Here is a 20,489-nt window from a genome sequence, read left to right on the forward strand (position 1 = left end):
GGTCATATGAGAGCAAACGACTATTCGACAACACAAATATTTGTTGACATTTTTTTTTTATCATCAACATTGTTGATAATGTCGACTAATCGTTTCAGCCGTAATGAATATCCTGTTTCACTCCAAAATACGCTCAGTAGGAAAGCTTACTGTGGCTTGTTATTCATGTCAGTCAGATGGTTTCTTTCCAAGTCAGATTGAAGCTACATGAGACCAGGACCCCCATGATCCAGCACCAGAAACCGAATCTCTCCAGACCTCTGATCCCGATTCACCAGAAATCGAGCAGATGGCAGTATGAAATATTCACACGGCGGTTTCATATTCTCTTCCATTGCAGTGTGTGTCCGACTGTAGCTCAACAGCATGAATGATTCATCAGAGAGAGTGAGATGTGCGGTTTGCATCTGGTTAAGGTTAGCGCTCTGGACAAATAACAGACAGTTTGCATTTTCAATCCCAGGTGACTGACTCACAGCACTGATCTCAGATCAGCAAATATGCACCACTCCAAACACTGAGAAACAACAAAGAGAAATCAACTTTTGCATGCAACATAAGCTTTAAAAATTTACAATTTCTCTAAAAAAAACATAAGTGGTGTTTATCCATGCATTTGTTGCCACCACGATGCACTGCTATGCTTTTGCTAAACTGTTTTGAGTGATGATGTCATGTTGCTATGCAGTTACTAGATGTTCTATGTGGTTGCCATGTTGTTTCTAAGCAGTCACGGAGGTGTTCTAAATGATTTTGGAATGCTGCTCTGCAGTTGTCAGTGTATTGTTAAGTGAGAGATCATTAGTGGGTGAAAACTGACCTCTAATATAGTCAGCTCAGTTACGTAATACTGCAGCAGTGCGATATGCAGTCCACAGTCCAAGTCAGCACTGCACTGCATATACAGTAGATCTAGTGCAATTTTATTCTTACAGCTAAACACACACACACACGTGCATGTAGGCACACACACACACACACACATAAACATAAAAACAAACACTCACTCTCACACAGACTAACACACACAAACAAACAAAAACACACACACACACACAGAAACACAAATGCACACAAACATGCACACACACGCACACAAATGCAAACACACACACATCTCTCCTCTTCCCTGTCTGAGCTCAGTGTGATTGTCACGCTGGTCTTGACTCTTGGAAACATCAGCGGTCACTGTCAGCTCCTGGGCGGCTCTGCTTCCTACTTTTGTGGGCACATATTTCACGGAGGACGCCGTGCATTTCAAACAAAACGTTAAATGAGTTTCACTATTGTTTCCGCAAAAGCGCTGAAAGGCTGAGTGGTCATGAGAACTCGAGTCTAATCCGCCAGAGATTGACCAAAAACAGCCCAAAAGGGCTCATTGTTTGGCTATTTATAAATCAATAGAAACCTGTGAAATCAAGCGCTCATGTATGCATTAGAAACATTACAATGAGTCCATAGATCAGCTGAGACACATCTGTAATTGACAGATCGCAGGGCTGACAGTGCAGGTGTGCGCTGAATTCTTGTGCCCTGTGTGTGAGATGTGACGTACCCATGAGGCATTGCAGCAAGCCAGAGTGACACCAGGTCGTGAGCTGCATCTGCTGGACCACAACCATGCTCAGATTGATTGCTAGCATACCAGTTATAGTGAACTAGTATATACACCATATGTACAGTAAAATAGTAGGTGACGCTACATTTAATAAATTATATTCTATTAATAATTATTTACATATGCACATTTATGATGATATATTGGAGGAGAAATTGTTAATGTCCATTTTAAAAGGAAATATAAATACATTAAATGCATGTTTTATAAAATGTATAATAATTACATTTATATAAAAACATGTATTTATTATAATTTATACTATATATGTATTATACACACACACACATACTATATGAAAATATTTAAATATTAACTTTATTAAAGTGTAATGTATTAATTGTATGAAAATGATATTAGTAATAAATGAATACATTCTAATGTATTTTTAAATATACACATAAAATGTATATATAAAATATCTAGAGAAACTGAAAACTTGAATATGAGAATAATTAGTTATAATAAAGAAATAGTATGATAATATCAGGGTGTGTGTGTACTGTATGTACATATACAAATATACATAGATATACGTATATGTACGTACACACACACACACACACTTACATCCACATATACACATACATCATATTAATAACGATTTAAATTATTTAAAATTTATTATTAATTATATTTCATGTAGATTAAATGTATTATAATTGATTATTTATTATTATTATTTACATAAAGTATTACGTATTTTTAACCATATTTATGTCATTTAAAAAAAAAAAAAAGACATTTAGACCAACAAATATGTCTTGTTATTGGATCAATTTAAAACAAAGTCCAATATTCCGCAAAAAAAAATACAACATCCTTACACATTGGTCAAAATGTGCGGGATCTCCATGGATACATCAAGTATGCATACAGTACACATACAGCAGACAGCACAGAAGTACACTATTCCATACACAGCCATAACTTATCAAACGTCAAGCGAGATCTACAGCTGCTAGGTAATTTGGCAAAGCATATCAACAAATTTCTGTGGCTTGTGTAGGACGTTTGCATGCTTGGGAATGAGGTTTGTTTGTTCACTGGGAGTTTTTTCCCCATCACTGCGGAATGCATGAAATCCACAGGCTGAAAAAAGCAAAATTCCTTCACGATTCAATGCGTTCCAGCCTCTCGCTAGCTAAGAAAAACACAACATGGCTCTGGGTTTGACCCCCAACAAGCTGAGCATTCTGGGACAAGTGAACACCTGTGCTTCATCCCAAACCTCGGAATCAGCTGAGTCACACATTCCCAACACAGCGGCGGGCCGCGCATTCCCTCGGCCTTTGTTTACGAGCGTCTGTTTACGGTGAAACGTGCTGCGAATAGTTGGAATTGCTGCATGGAATTTCATATGGGACCACTGTGGACCATTGTAAACACACGCACACATGCTTCAACTCCTTGTCTTGGCTCATCTGGATCTGAACTAGTCTTAAAATGTCGTCATGTTGAGCACCACATCCAGTCTGACAGTATAATTTCCCACTTCATGCATCTAAACTAACCGTGAGCTATTGTGGCTAATCCAGCCATTACCAATTCAGTGAATTAAAAAAATAACCCATTATACGTCACCCTGAAACACACACACACACTCTCTCTCTCTCTCTCTCTCTCTCTCTCTCTCTCTCTCTCTGACAGCAGGTGAACAAGGGTGGCTCAACCTCCAGAAATCCTCTTATCCTTTGCCATTATAGTTTGGACAGTGAGTGCCTGATCTTCACAGACGCAAACTCACATAGGAGAAAAACACAACATGGCTCTGGGTTTGACCCCCAACAAGCTGAGCATTCTGGGACAAGTGAACACCTGTGCTTCATCCCAAACCTCGGAATCAGCTGAGTCACACATTCCCAACACAGCGGCGGGCCGCGCATTCCCTCGGCCTTTGTTTACGAGCGTCTGTTTACGGTGAAACGTGCTGCGAATAGTTGGAATTGCTGCATGGAATTTCATATGGGACCACTGTGGACCATTGTAAACACACGCACACATGCTTCAACTCCTTGTCTTGGCTCATCTGGATCTGAACTAGTCTTAAAATGTCGTCATGTTGAGCACCACATCCAGTCTGACAGTATAATTTCCCACTTCATGCATCTAAACTAACCGTGAGCTATTGTGGCTAATCCAGCCATTACAAATTCAGTGAATTTTTTAAATAATAATCCATCATACGTCACCCTGAAACAGACACACACACACAGACACACACACACACACACACACACACACTCTCTCTCTCTGACAGCAGGTGAACAAGGGTGGCTCAACCTCCAGAAATCCTCTTATCCTTTGCCATTATAGTTTGGACAGCGAGTGCCTGATCTTCACAGACGCAAACTCACATAGGGCTCTAAAATTAGCATGTTGCATGATAACATCAAGTCACTCACAACTGGCCTTGACCTGATGACTTAATCCTTTAAACCCGGAGAACTCGCCATTAGCTTCTATAAATCACCAACAAGAGCTAAGCTACCGACAATCACGTACACAACAATCAAGTTACCCTTTTGGAAAAGTGCTTAATTTCAAATTTAGCATTCTACTTTTGAGCAGACAAGTAATGCAAAAGTAATCCACACCACTCCCAGCTAAAATATGCATAATATTGCTTTCTCCAGTGCAGTCATCTCGTCTGCATCAGGAGAGAAATATGCAGTATTGACAGTTTGAAATTAAAACATCTTAATGCAAGTGATGCAATGCGGTTTCTTCAAATCTGATGAAGAAACAAACTCATCCACATCAAATGTTGTATCTGTTAATATTATTTAATAGACCCGAGCTAACATGAATTAACACTGAACTATTTTTTTAATCCGCTTACTGCAACAAAAGTATTGCTGATTGTTAAAGGATAAGTCCATTTCCAGAATAAAAATTCTGATCATTTACTCATCCAAGATGTTCATGTCTTCCTTTCTTCCGTCACAAAGAAATTACGTTTTTTGAGGAAAGCATTCCAGATTTTTTTTTCCATATAGTGGACTTCAATGGTGGCCAACGATTTCAAGGTCAAAAATGCAGTTTTAATGCAGCTTCAAAGGGCTCTACACGATCCCAGCCGAGAAATAAGGGTCTTATCTAGTGAAACAATCGGTCATTTTCGGAAAAAATGTATACACTTTTTAACCACAAATGTTCGGCTTGCTCTAGCTCTGCGATGCGCATGCACGTCTTCACACATTACGTAATCCTGTTGGAAAGGTAGACACACACACACACACACACACACACACTCTCTCTCTCTGACAGCAGGTGAACAAGGGTGGCTCAACCTCCAGAAATCCTCTTATCCTTTGCCATTATAGTTTGGACAGTGAGTGCCTGATCTTCACAGACGCAAACTCACATAGGGCTCTAAAATTAGCATGTTGCATGATAACATCAAGTCACTCACAACTGGCCTTGACCTGATGACTTAATACCTTTAAACCCGGAAAACTCGCCATTAGCTTCTATAAATCACCAACAAGAGCTAAGTTACCAACAATCACGTAAACAACAATCAAGTTACCCTTTTGGAAAAGTGCTTAATTTCAAACTTAGCATTCTACTTTTGAGCAGACAAGTAATGCAAAAGTAATCCACACCACTCCCAGCTAAAATATGCATAATATTGCTTTCTCCAGTGTAGTCATCTCGTCTGCATCAGGAGAGAAATATGCAGTATTGACAGTTTGAAATTAAAACATCTTAATGCAAGTGATGCAATGCTGTTTCTTCAAATCTGATGAAGAAACAAACTCATCCACATCAAATGTCGTATCTGTTAATATTATTTAATAGACCCGAGCTAACATGAATTAACACTGAACTATTTTTTTAATCCGCTTACTGCAACAAAAGTATTGCTGATTGTTAAAGGATAAGTCCAGTTCCAGAATAAACATTTTCTGATCATTTACTCACCCCCATGTCATCCAAGATGTTCATGTCTTCCTTTCTTCCGTCACAAAGAAATTACGTTTTTTGAGGAAAGCATTCCAGATTTTTTTTTCCATATAGTGGACTTCAATGGTGGCCAACGATTTCAAGGTCAAAAATGCAGTTTCAATGCAGCTTCAAAGGGCTCTACACGATCCCAGCCGAGAAATAAGGGTCTTATCTAGTGAAACAATCGGTCATTTTCGGAAAAAATGTATACACTTTTTAACCACAAATGTTCGGCTTGCTCTAGCTCTGCGATGCGCATGCACGTCTTCACACATTACGTAATCCTGTTGGAAAGGTTACTTCTTCGTCTTTGTACTTTGTTTAAAAACTCCATCTCATTTTCTCTTCCAAGTTTAAAATCATCTGACATCGTTGTTTTACCTTTTTTGTAAAGGCCATTTGACTTTTTTTGCACGTTCACTTTGTAAACACTGGGCCGGTACTTCCACCTACGTCACGATGACCTTTCCAATATCACCTAATAAAGATGCGCATTGCAGAGCTAATGCTAGCCAAACATTTGTGGTTAAAAAGTGTATAAATATATAGTGTTTAAGAAAATGACAGATCGTTTTGCTAGATAAGACCCTTATTCCTCGGCTGGGATCATGTAGAGCCCTTTGAAGCTGCATTGAAACTGCATTTTTGACCATGAAATCATTGGCCATCACTGAAGTCTACTAATTAATTTCTTTGCGACCGAAGACAGACAGACATGAACATCTTGGATGACATGGGGGTGAGCATTTATCAGGACATTTTTATTCTGGAAGTGGACTTATTCTTTAATGCATTAACTAATGGGGCCTTATTGTTTGTTACAAAATTTACTAAAAAAAACTAAAACAAAAAAAAGCTAAGTAAAATAACATGCACATGATATTGTGCACACAACTGAGCAATGACTGAATCAGCTCATCTACTTTTGATGAACCAGTTCATTGAAATGACACAGTTACAGCACAATAAATAATGGATCATCCCTCAGGGAGAGAAAAATACTGCTCAAAAACAATGTCTTCAGTTAGTGTCCTGGTACACTAGCTAGTTCTGGTGAGAAGCGTAGCTAATAGCAAACAGGTGCTGCAGCGTAAACGGGTGAAAAAACAAAAAGAAGAGCAGTGAGAATTGTCGATATTTACATTTATGCATTTGCCATTTTTCATGCATTTTCAACACTGATAATAATCAGAAATGTTTCTTGAGCAGCAAATCAGCATATTAGAATGATTTCTGGAGGATCATGTGACACTGAAGACTAGAGTAATGATGCTGAAAATTCAGCTTTGATCACAGCAATAAATTACATTTTAGCATAAATTCTAACAGAAATCTTTTATTTTAAGTTGTAATAATATTTCACAATTTTCCTGATTTTATTGTATTTTTGATCAATTAAATGCAGCCTTGGTGAGCAGAAGAGACTTCATTCAAAAACTATTACGAATCATACCGAACTTTTGACTATTAGTGTAAAGAAAAGGCACAAAGAAAGTTCAGCAATAATAGATTTAAAAACGTATAAGTAGATAGAAGTAATCCATATCACAACAATCACTATTGTCACATGACCACATGTGGCTGATGGACTTCCTGTTGACAAAAATGGACTTCTTCAATAAAACATGATGATTATGAAGAACAAAAGCCCCTCTGCTCCTCCAGGTTCACAGCTGCTTGCATGACAAAGCGGCATATTTTTCAGCAATATAAAGGCCTGGGGTGTCATTTGCATAATCTATAAACTGGCAGGCGAGTCATGCAGCATACGTCCCACAGCCCCTTAAATGTCTTTATCCTGGCATGTCACTCACACACACACACAGGTTTACTTTTGTGAAAAGTGGGGACATCCCATAGGCGTAATGGTTTTTATACTGTACAGACCGTATATTCTATTGCCCTACACCAGCGGTGGCGAACTCCGGTCCTGGAGAGCCGCAGCCCTGCAGAGTTCAGCTCTAACCCTAATTAAAACTCACCTGCCTGTAGCTTCCTAATAACCGTTCAGACCTTGATTAGCTTGTTCAGGTGTGTTTGATTAGGGTTGAAGCAAAACTCTGCAGGACTGCGGCTCGCCAGGACCGACGTTCGCCACCCCTGCCCTACACCAACCCTACCCCTAAACCTCCCCCTCACAGGAAACTTTGTGCTATTTCAACTTTTCAATACACTCCATTCTGTGTGATTTATAAGCGTTTTGAAAAGTGGGGACATGGGGTAATGTCCTGAAAAGTCACCTTCTCCTTGTAATACCTATGTCATACCTTTGTCATTATACAAATTGATGTCCTCATTTGTCACAAAAACGCACACACACACACACACTCACAGACACACACACACACTCACTCACAGACACACTCACTCACAGACAGAGAGAGAGAGAGAGAGAGAGAGAGTTCAGAGAAGTGGAGGTGTTTCTTTGGCATACAGGCATGCAGCTGGAGAGGCTGGTTGTCAAAAACACTGAGAGTGAAGACAATATAAACTGGCCAGAAATCACAAATATTAGATTTACATGTCTGTGCAGATTATTCAGTTCATCGTGGGATGTCTAGTACAGTTAATCTAGTCAACTAGATGTGTTTGTCTGTGGCTCAAATTGTTCCAACTCTCATTAAAGTGTCTTCATCTTTCTAGCAGAACTATTCAACGGTATAAACATTAGATTCAGTTTCAAAATGTACTGACACCTTAATCAAAGCTGTCATTTTTCCAGTTGGTTTTGAGTAAATAAAAATTGTATTCATTAAATTATATTATAATAATATATTAAATGCATATATGAATGTTACTATAAATTTAGATAATAATTAATTAATTACAAATGTATTTAAACAATGAATAATAAATTATATATATTTAATTATTAATATTTAAATATAATTGTAATTATTATAAAAATTATATACGTTTAATAAGTATAAATTGGCGTTTAATCCTCCTATTATCAGCATTGGTTAAAGAATAATCCATATCAGAACAGAGCTCTCTTTATGCTGGGTGCATCCGATCATGTCATACTGTATGATTTGGTTTATTATAATCTAATAGTTAATGGTCAGTTGTCTCACCTATCTGCAGCAGTACAGGTGTGACCAGCGCCGTCTCCATGGCGTAGCAGAACTCTCGTCCGAACATGACGGCGCCGTGCATGATCCACTGACGCAGCGGGATGCGGTCTATAGATCCCTCGCTGACCGACTCCTCCTGACTCTCCAAATCCCGCCCTCCAGCCCCACCCACTCCATTAGCTCCACCTCCTCCAGCCCGTTTCTCCACAGGTGTCACCACGGCGGCCTGCATCTGCACGGCGTCGGCCTCGGGGTTCTGCGGGGCCATCGTCGTCGGCATGCACTCAGAGCAGGGGTCACGTGTGGCTCCACGCAAAATCACACACAAAATAACGCAAAACAAAAAAAAAAATCTATGAAGAATAAAGCCAACAGCAGCACACCGCTTCCCGCGGATGCCCTTCTGCGGAGGAAATCTGCTGTGGATCGCACTCAAGGAGCGTAAAGCATCCCGAAATGTGACGTTTGATGAAGGCCGCTTGCAGGAGCTCTGGGACGGGCCGTGTCGGGGGATTTGGTTCGGACAGTTGGGGAGGATATGACTCTACCATGAGGTCACTCCCGCTGATGTGATGTGTGTGAGTGTGAGTGTGAGTGTGTGTGTGTGTGTGTGTGTGGGTGGGTGTATGTGCATGTAATTGTGTGTGTGTGTGTGTGGTGTGGTGTAAGTGTGTTTACTGTCTATTGGAAACAGTAAAAATCCATATCAATTGCCATTCAGTTAATACCAGTTTCATGATTTGTATGGAGGAGGTGTTGTAGAGGGTGGAGGGCAGGCCGAGGGGTGAAGGGCAGGAGAAACCAGACGGAAAGCACCGGAGAATCCCCATGGAGCAACAGATCAATCTGAAAGAGAGCAGGAGAGAGAGAGTTACTCACAAAAAAAGATTCTCACACAATATACATGTACTTTTATGCTTGTACTTTTATGCAGTTATATTAATGTATTTACTTTTATGCATTAACATACTTTTATGCATTTACAATAATGCATGCACTTTTATGCATTTGCATTAATGCACGTATTTTTACACATTTACATGTACTTTTATGCATTTACATTATGCATGCACTTTTATGCATTATACAATAAAGCATATAATGTTATGCATGTACATAAATGTGTTCTTTGATGCATTTACATTAATGCATGTACTTTTTTATAAAATTACAGATACTTTTATGCATTAACATTTATGCATTTACATTAATTTATGTACTTTTATGCAACTACATAAATGCATGTACTTTCATGCTTTTACATGTAATTTCATAAAATTACATGCATCAATGAAAAAGCATAAAAAGTACACGTTAATGCTAAAAAGTACATGTAATTTTATAAAAGTACATGCATTGATATAAATGCATAAACGCACATGTACTTTTATGCATTTACATGAATGCATGAACTTTTATGCATTAACATGTACTTTTTTGACCCCGTGCATGATGCTAGAAATGCCAACGTTATGGGTTTGATTCCCAGGGACTGCATAAACTGATCGAATGTATGCAATTCAATTCACTTTGGATGAAAGTGTCTGCCAAACGCACAAATGATAATGCATAAAAGTAAATGCTCACCCCATATTATTTCCACACTCAATATTGTTGCTTCACTCAAAAACGTGAAATTACTGCCATTAAATGCATTGCAAATGCACTTTCACGTTGTCTCCAAGCACATCTTTAGAACATTCCTTATTTTTATATTTTTAATGTAAGTGCATAATCTGAGGTTCTCGAGTTTGACTCCAAACAATCATCAGAATTAACATATTTGGAGGGATTATACGGGGAGCTTTCAGAGATTAGCGACTGTAAATATGGCACGTTTCAGGACGGGATGGAAATATACATTAAAACCCCGAAGCACTAAAGCGTGCGCAAACAATCAGCTCTGCGGTGGCACTTCATAAACCTCTTAACATGACCGAGATGTGAAATGAATCCGCGTGCGGTCTTGAGGGCTCTTTAAAACCCAACACAATGAACTTCGCTCATGGTTCAAACCGGAGTAACAGAGCTGACATTGTCTTCGTGCGGCCGAGTCTCCTGATTATACATGCTGCTATTTACAAATTCTGAAACCAGGCAAAAGAGGACGGGAAATGAGCATTTCCTGAACACCACAACAAAAACAAACACGAGTAAAACTGGACAACAATCAATCAGGCCGTGCGTTGATAAGTGCCGCTGAGGTTTCCATCCTAAAGCAGCATTATCAGTACAGGGATTGGTTATTGTTCCACCAGGCCGTCTTGAGCTACTGGAGGCTTGTTTATCATGTGAGACGCTGATAGGACACAAATGCTATCAGATTACAGCTCTATTCAGCATAGTAATGAAGTGTGGGCTATTTAAATATTACATTTGGAGCAACTGACTAGGATTCCCATGTGTTGACCCCTAGGTCACAGGGGCGACGGTCTGATCTGGCTATCTAATCCTGACTGGATCCTCAGCCAGCGAGTCGACGGGACACACAGGCTCGCCTCCAAAATCTTCTGAGCTGCTTACATAGACAGCGATTAAAGGTATCATAAGCAGCGAGCAGGCATAATTATAGAAGTAAAGAAAGAGATATTTATCTCAGATTACCCGAGTAGATTTAGTAAATGCAATTCAAAAGCAGTACTGCATATATTCTTCATGGAAAAAATAAAAATGGCAGAATTCATTACAGACGTTACATACAGGCAAACTAAGCAAGACGAAAGACTACAAATATTTTGTTAATTATTACGCAATGTTTTGATATTAATTTAATATAGGTACAATATTAAAATAAAGAATGAAAAAATAATTAAAATAAAAAATATATATATTTTTAAAACATAATATAAGTTTATTTTGAAAGGTAGAGAGATTATTTTTTTTACAAATTCCAAAAATGAATAATAATATAATATAACATAATATAAAATTAAATTAAATTAAAAAAAAAATAAATAAAAAAAAATGAAATATATATATATTTATATATTAAAAAATTAAATAAATAAAAAAGAAAAGAATACATATTTATCCTTTATGGATAAAAACAAATCAAAATCAAATAAAAATATTTTATAATACATCTTAGAATACATTCTAATAAGCTTAATGTAAAAGAAATCCATCCATCAAACAAAGCAAGAGAAATGCTGATTATAAATACTAAGTTATTATTATTAAATATTATAATATTAATTATATAGATAAAATATTAAAAATTTTAAAATATTGTTTTTAGGGACAGAGATTTAACTTACATCACTCAAGTCAATTTTGCTTTTACCAAATATGAAGCAAGCAAAAAAAATATATATATAAATAATAAATCAGTAAATAATTTAATTTGGATTAAATTAAAAAATATATATTATAATTGAATATTTTAATATAAAAATATTTTTCAAATGTTTAATCTACTTTAAAAGCAATGTATGTGTATTTTATAAACTTTACATTTTTTTAAATATTATTTTAATTATGACATTAAATCAATATAGATCAAATATTGAAAATATTCAATGATTACATTTTTTTATATAAGGGATATTTGTGCCTTTTATAAATATTATAAATGTGAACATTATTCTACAATATGATGACATTAATTCAATAGATAAACTATTGAAAATATAAAAACAAATAGAAACAAAAAAAAAACATTTAAATCTAATTTAAAAGGAATGTCTGTGCGTTTTATTAATATGATGTTAATTATTTGACAACATTATGACATTAATTCAATACAGCTAAAAATGTTCAATCAAATTTAAAAGAAACTATTCTACCCAATCTGTCTGTGTGTCATGTATTGTTATGCTTATTAGAGCATCACTTCATTATCTTAGACAGGAGACACTCCAGCAAAACTCCTACTCTAATCCAGCCTGACAGTTTTCCCGAGTGGATCCACAGAAACATCTGACAGCGATGAGCTGCATGCTAAACACTTCAGAGACTGTTCCTTCAGAACAAAAGAGAGCAAAAACTCTTCGCTCGCTTGACAGTTTCAGAAAACAGGCTCAAACAGACTCCCTGCAGAGAGAGACAAACGGCATCCCTGCATCCAGTTTCCTCATATTAGCACCGAGAGCTTCACGCCATCAGCAAGACGCCAGTAAACGGCCACGATCAAAAACATCTGCGGCACAACAATATGGCTCTGTTTGCGTTTGAAAGGGTGTCGAGCTGCTCTCCTCGGGCCTTCTGCGAATCTGCCATCTGCACCAAAAGCGGCCAGTCATGTGAGAAGGTAAGAGGGGCCCAAGAGGCTCCGGCTGGGTTTGTTCCTCAGAGGACAGAGAGCACAACCTGCTGGGATTCTGCAGAAAACTGACTCTACAGATACAGAGAGACAGTCTGAATGTGACGGGATCACGGGGAAGGAAGAGATGAGAAGACCTTTGAGCTGCTGGTGGGAAAGCAAGTTATTAATACCCTCCTCACCTGTGCTGAGACTCTTACATAAGAGCTTCACGTGGAGCCGAAGCATCTCACTTTCACATAAACGTGCACAATTACACACACACCGTCATCACATTTCAAAAATGTTCACCTTTGAGATATAGCCTATATGACCTTTAATACATGTTTTCATTCCTGAAGATTATCATTATGAACAAAATGTGTAAGAATCATTGCAGAGCTTATTTTCTGCAATAATCCAAAGACAATGGAAAAATCCTACTGGTCTTTGTCGAGGGAATCAGTGTGATGTGACGTCATCAAGTATTAAGCTACATACTTATTTGACACCAGCAAACTTAGATTTAAGAAAGCAAGTCAAGGCAAAAATGGTCACGAAGCATCTCACTTTCACATAAACGTGCACAATTACACACACACCAGCTGAGTGGATCACCAGGCATCATGCTAAATCAGGTACTGGTAGATGTGAAATTACTAAAATGCCAGGTTCACAATAGCATGCTTTTTTTTTTTTCAATTAATTTTTAAATATATCTGTAAAACTTAAATATATAATTTATATATTTTTTAATTTCTAAAAAGTTCACCTTTGAGATATATTACATATACATATATATATATATATATATATACTTATTTGACACCAGCAAACTTAGATTTAAGAAAGCAAGTCAAGGTAAAAATGGTCAAAAGTGAAGTGAAGCAACACATAGTTCCTGGTCTCAAATGAGAGGAAAAGTTAATCTGATGTCAGTGCATTAATTTGTTTCTTGGACATCTTACACATGCATAGTGTGAAAGCATCAGTCATTAAAGATCTCAAGAGATCAGAGGAGACACAGAAACATTCATCACTAATGCGTGACACACACACACACACACACACACACACACACACACACACACGCACAGCACCTCGTCTGCCTCTGCTCAGTGATGAATTATCTCTCTCCATCATGTCTGCTGATGCTCAATGTGTGTTTGATCAAACGCCACAGAAGCCTGAATGAACGACAGTGCTAGAAATCAGCTCTGAGATCCACCCTGATGTTCGCTGTCTGCAGACGCAGCTATGAAAGCCTGTTTCCACTAGGCCTGTCAAAATGGCTGAAAAACTAAATTCGAATTTTGTACTTAAATATTATCAAAATTCGAATTATATTCGAATTTAAAATGCAGAATTTCAGTCCGCGGTTTTGGAATTGGAATTGGGCTACTTTAAAACTGTTGCCGCGGCTTGTTTTTCATGTCCGCGGGTTGAAGCGACCACAATAACATGATATTTAGCCCCTGGAATGCGAATTTACCAAGGGGAAAAACGTGCATTTTACCCCCCGAACGCGATTTTTAATGGGGGACCCCCCTCGAAACACGATTGGGCTAGTTTTGGGTAGCAATTGGGCGTGTTTTGTTGTGAAAACCTGGCAACCCTGAAAATATTACTAATGCACGTTTATTCAAAGTATAGGATAACATGACTATCTGTGAAAAAAAGTGCATAATGTTTAAAATAATGTTTATAAACCAATTATAATTAAGTTGCTTAAACCACTATAAACAAAACAGCATCATGCATGTACAGTACGCATGGTTTAATACAAAGGGTGGAAAGCCAATCACACAGAGTAACGTTACAATTTTCATTTAAAAACATGAGATGCAGTGGGATGGGGAAAAAACCCCGCCATAAATTCACGATATACAGTATGTTTTTTTCAAAGTTAAACTTGCATTCATTTTACATGGCTTTCTAAACATGTGGCTCCTTTGTGCGAGATGCGTTGTGAAAACCTGGCAACCCTGAAAATATTACTAATGCACGTTTATTCAAAGTATAGGATAACATGACTATCTGTGAAAAAAAGTGCATAATGTTTAAAATAATGTTTATAAACCAATTATAATTAAGTTGCTTAAACCACTATAAACAAAACAGCATCATGCATGTACAGTACGCATGGTTTAATACAAAGGGTGGAAAGCCAATCACACAGAGTAACGTTACAATTTTCATTTAAAAACATGAGATGCAGTGGGATGGGGAAAAAACCCCGCCATAAATTCACGATATACAGTATGTTTTTTTCAAAGTTAAACTTGCATTCATTTTACATGGCTTTCTAAACATGTGGCTCCTTTGTGCGAGATGCGAGCGAAACTGTGATAGATGTCCCTCTAAAAAATGTGCAAAATATTTGTGCAATAAATTGGTTTCAGTTTTGATGTAAACAAGATAGGGCTGGGCAAAAAAATCGAATGTGATTGTCATGCGCATCTCGTCAGTAAAGCCGCTTGTTAATCTCCAGCACGTGCTTTCAGATGGAGCGGCATTTACTACACAGAGCCGTAGTTCACTGACCAGTGTTGCCAACTTAGCAATTTTGTTGCTAAATTTAGCAACTTTTCACACTGCCCTAGCAACTTTTTCTTCCAAAAGCACCAAGCAACAAATGTAGCTATTTTTTTAATTTATTTGGCAATTTTTTGCAACTTTTGATAAGTGACTCAAATGATAAAAAGGCACACATTTTCCATCTAAATTACACAAAATGAGGAAACCAAAGATGCCTAGCAGTACACAGCTCACGATCATGAATTTAGTTAGCTTCTATTAGCAATTGCTCAATTTAATAATAAGAATTTAATAATTGTTAATTTATGATTTTGATACACCTTGTTAATAGCTTGTGCCTACTTGATCAGTTAGTACATCAAGAAAAATATCTAGAAAAATGGAAAAGGTACTAGTAATTTTCCAGGACATTATCCATTGTAACCCTGTAAACCAAAAACACAATGCGTCATTTAAAAATGCAGGTTAAAAAAAAAAAACGGTGAAAAATCAATACGGAAAATTCCTTCATATTAATATAGTAGACTGTGCCCTATTTTTACAGATATTTTCTTAGAATGTAGCATAATAACTAACTGCTAATACACTGCTTAAAACTATAATTGTTCAGAATGTGTCACGACTCGTGCAGCCGTAAGCTTTTCTTTTTCTTTAGTTTTTACTCGCGATCTTTACGACACGCGTTACATTACGTATTTCACGGCACACTCGTTTAATGCGTATTTGGCGCCACCTATTGTTGTGTGTGTATTATTGACACGTCAAAGTCTAGACCCTGAATATAAGACGACTGCGTTTTTTCCGACGTATTTCCAAGAAAAAAACATTGTCTTATATTCGGGTCAATACGGTAAGTTAGCTGCTATTAGCAACTGCTCAATTTAATAATAATAATTGAATAATTGTTAATTTATGATACACATTGTTAGTAACTTGTACGTGCGGTTGTTGATCAGTTAGTACACTAAGAAAAATATCTAGAAAAATGGAAAAGGTACTAGTAATTTTCCAGGACATTATCCGTTATAACCCGAAAACACAAAATACAATGCGTAATGCAGGTAAAATAACGGTGAAAAATCAATACGGAAAATTCCTTCATATTAATATAGTAGACTGTGCCCTATTTTTACAGATATTTTCTTAGAATGTAGCATAATAACTAACTGCTAATACACTGCTTAAAACTATAATTGTTCAGAATGTGCAGTTTACTCGCTAAAAAAAACAACAACAACAACTTCAATTGTAGGCCCTAATTGTTCAAAAACGTGTAAGTGTTCAATAATTCAATAACCCTGTAACCCAAAAACACAATGCGTCATTTAAAAATGCAGGTTAAAAAAAAAAAACGGTGAAAAATCAATACGGAAAATTCCTTCATATTAATATAGTAGACTGTGCCCTATTTTTACAGATATTTTCTTAGAATGTAGCATAATAACTAACTGCTAATACACTGCTTAAAACTATAATTGTTCAGAATGTGTAGTTTACTAGCTAAAAAAAACTACAACTTTAATTGTAGGCCCTAATTGTTCAAAAAACGTGTAAGTGTTCAATAATTCAATGTTGTATTTAAAAATACAGCTATTTATATTTTAATATTACATTGTGTTAGATTATTTTACAAACACATCTAAATTAACATATATAAAATATTTTCTTGCTGAGATTTGAAGTAGTGACAATTTTGTGTCATAATTACATAATGATGTCATCGTGCTATGACTTTTTTAGCAACAAATTGACCTTCCTTTAGCAACTTCACCTGAAAATTAGTTGGCAACACTGTTTGCACAAGAAGTCGTGACTCAGTCAGTCTCGCGGATTTGTTGTAGGTTGCTTTCTCCTGACAAAGATTACAAAAAAATGTACACCCACCAGCAACAATGGCAAAATACAGGAGCGAGCTGTTTATGAATAAATCGCCTAAAATACTTGCCGTTTTATTGCTCTCCATGGCCGAAGAGTTAAACAGAGGGGAAACCCCTCCCAGTTGTTCTCGTCAACTTTGACTTGCGTTGAAATGTGCGCTTTTATCTACTAGACAATGAGCCCAACGAAACCACACGTGTTGAACGTCATGTAGTTACGCTTTTGTTTGAACAGACATGTGGAAAGAATACTTTTTCGATAAATTAACATATATAAAATATTTTCTTACTGAGATTTTGAAGTGACAATTTTGTGTCATAATTACGTAATGATGTTATCGTGCTATGGCATCACAACGTCATTTAGCAATTTTTAGCAACAAATTTACCTTCCTTTAAGCAACTTCCCCTGAAAATTAGTTGGCAACACTGTCACTGACAAGCTACACAAAATTGCGTTCAAAATCGCAGGTGATTCATTGCCGATTTTGAACGCGATTTTGTGTAGCTTGTCGGTAAACTGCGTGCATCCCTAGTTTTAAGCAATGCTTATTCAACTTGTGGCCAAAACCAGGTCACATATGTTATTGCGCAGCTCACTAGGATTAATAAAAGTTCACTTTATACTAACTGAATGTTGTGAAAAGTAATATGAGCAGCTTGAGTTACAAGCTAAACATCATCCTCTTTCACGTGAGCGACGTCCTCATTTAAATGAGGGAGAGAGGTGTTGAGATGCCTCTTAAAGTTCAAGGTTACAAACTATTTTAGTTCCAGACTAGGTTTAGCTCGATGCTGCGTCCAATTTGAACCCGTTTATTCCTAACGCATGAGGCCTGGGATCACATGACGCTCAAACATGAGAAGCACACGCCACATTTCCTCACAGTCCAGTCAGCAATTAACAATCGATCGCTCAGACTCGTTAGCAGCGCATTAGCCAGACACACCACAGCACCTGAGCATGATTGACAATCGCAATGGTACGAAAGACAAAAAAAAAAAAAGTGAAAGAAAATTATCTGGTCTGAAGCTCGACTGGCCTCCAATGAGTCTAAAATGCCCACGAGGCACAGTGGCACAGTAGCTCTGAAATGTTAAAGGGTCATAGACTTCTGTATCCTCAGCTAGCCAACATTTGACTTGTGACAGAAAATCTTAGCAAAATATTATTTCTTTTTGTTTTTCTATTTATTTTCATTCCATACTTAAGTGACAATTGTTCAAAATAAAAACATAAAATAACAACAGTAATAGTTACAATAAAATTATACAAGCAAAATAATATTTTATATTTATTATTATTTTTATTTATATAAGTTACAAATTGTTAAAAAAAGAAAAGAACGTCAACAACAACAACAGTAGCAATAGTTACGTAAGCAAATTTTCCATCTAAATTACACAAAATGAGGAAACCAAAGATGCCTAGCAGTACACAGCTCACGATCATGAATTTAGTTAGCTTCTATTAGCAATTGCTCAATTTAATAATAAGAATTTAATAATTGTTAATTTATGATTTTGATACACCTTGTTAATAGCTTGTGCCTACTTGATCAGTTAGTACATCAAGAAAAATATCTAGAAAAATGGAAAAGGTACTAGTAATTTTCCAGGACATTATCCATTGTAACCCTGTAACCCAAAAACACAATGCGTCATTTAAAAATGCAGGTTAAAAAAAAAAAACGGTGAAAAATCAATACGGAAAATTCCTTCATATTAATAAAGACAAAAAAAAAAAAAGTGAAAGAAAATTATCTGGTCTGAAGCTCGACTGGCCTCCAATGAGTCTAAAATGCCCACGAGGCACAGTTTGATTTGAGCTCTGAAATGTTAAAGGGTCATAGACTTCTGTATCCTCAGCTAGCCAACATTTGACTTGTGACAGAAAATCTTAGCAAAATATTATTTCTTTTTGTTTTTCTATTTATTTTCATTCCATACTTAAGTGACAATTGTTCAAAATAAAAACATAAAATAACAACAGTAATAGTTACAATAAAATTATACAAGCAAAATAATATTTTATATTTATTATTATTTTTATTTATATAAGTTACAAATTGTTAAAAAAAGAAAAGAACGTCAACAACAACAACAGTAGCAATAGTTACGTAAGCAAAATATTAAGGAAAACAATATTTATTATTTATTTAATGCATTTATTACCAATTAATATGCATTTATTAATTTATATTTAAAGGTACAAATTGTTAAAAAAACCTCAACAACAACGTTAATGCAAGCAATACATTTATATTAGCAAAATATTATAAGCTATTTTAGATGATTTTTCTTTTATATTAATTTCCATACCATAATAATAATAATGAAATGTTATGTTGTTATTATTTATTTGGAGAGAGTTTGAAATTGTAAAAAGCATTGTTATTAATTACATTCGTTTATACAATTCTGGCAAACAGGGAATATTAAAATATTATGGCAAGAATGTCAGAGGGGGGAAAAAAAAGAAAAAAAAAAGTCTGGCTTACACTGCTGTGGGGGGGCAAAAAATTTTTTACCAGAAAAAAAAAACTGAAAATGCATACGTTTTCCATTTAAATGAACTAAAGGTAAAGTGTGCAGTCTCATGCTTCAGTGGTGTAGAAATTACACACCTTACCTTAAAACTCATAGTATGTAAAAGTAGATTTTAAAGGCATTCCTGTGCAGAGCATGTCTTTCACATGTGAACGCGAGAGAGGATGAGGGAAAACAAGGACATGGGCAGTGAGAGAGAACGAGAGAGGTCAAGTAACTCTAACCTGCTGCTGTGGGATCAAATAACAGACACTGATAAGAGCACAGATTGTTCAGTTCGCCACAAAAACACAAGACTGCAGGTGGCATATCCCCACAGAGCTCTGATTTTCTACCCAACACAAACAACACTGATTGTTTACAGTAACAAAACGTACAATATCAGCATGAGCGTGAGAATGAGGCTGATACAGCGCTGAAGACAACAAGCTTCAATACACCTGGAGAACGCTATGCGTCAGGGCTACACGATACTGGAAAAAACATTGTTTTTCTACTATATATATTTCAATATGAGAAAATACAAAATTGTCACTACAGAATTGATCATTCTAGAATTGTTTTTGTTTTTTTTTGTTTTTTTTTGGGGGGGGGGGGGGGGGGGATTTGGCCAAAACAAAAATATTTTTTATTTTGGA

At 36.4% G+C, this 20,489-nt stretch overlaps 1 protein-coding gene across 2 annotated transcripts in view; it reads right to left on the bottom strand.

Moving 5' to 3' along the window:
• Positions 1-20,489, bottom strand: part of LOC107557462 (solute carrier family 45 member 4-like) — a 53,236-nt gene that overhangs the window by 21,113 nt on the left and 11,634 nt on the right. For both annotated transcript variants that reach the window (XM_016240884.1, XM_016240885.1), the window contains exon 2: positions 8,647-9,492. In XM_016240884.1, the coding sequence (XP_016096370.1) occupies positions 8,647-8,926 (280 nt within the window). In that variant the 5' untranslated portion in view covers positions 8,927-9,492. The remainder of the gene's footprint in view (positions 1-8,646; positions 9,493-20,489) is intronic.

The sequence above is a fragment of the Sinocyclocheilus grahami genome, unplaced genomic scaffold (genome assembly GCF_001515645.1).
Source record: "Sinocyclocheilus grahami isolate Dianchi unplaced genomic scaffold, SAMN03320097.WGS_v1.1 scaffold603.1, whole genome shotgun sequence".
In the NCBI taxonomy this organism is placed as follows: Eukaryota; Metazoa; Chordata; class Actinopteri; order Cypriniformes; family Cyprinidae; genus Sinocyclocheilus; species Sinocyclocheilus grahami.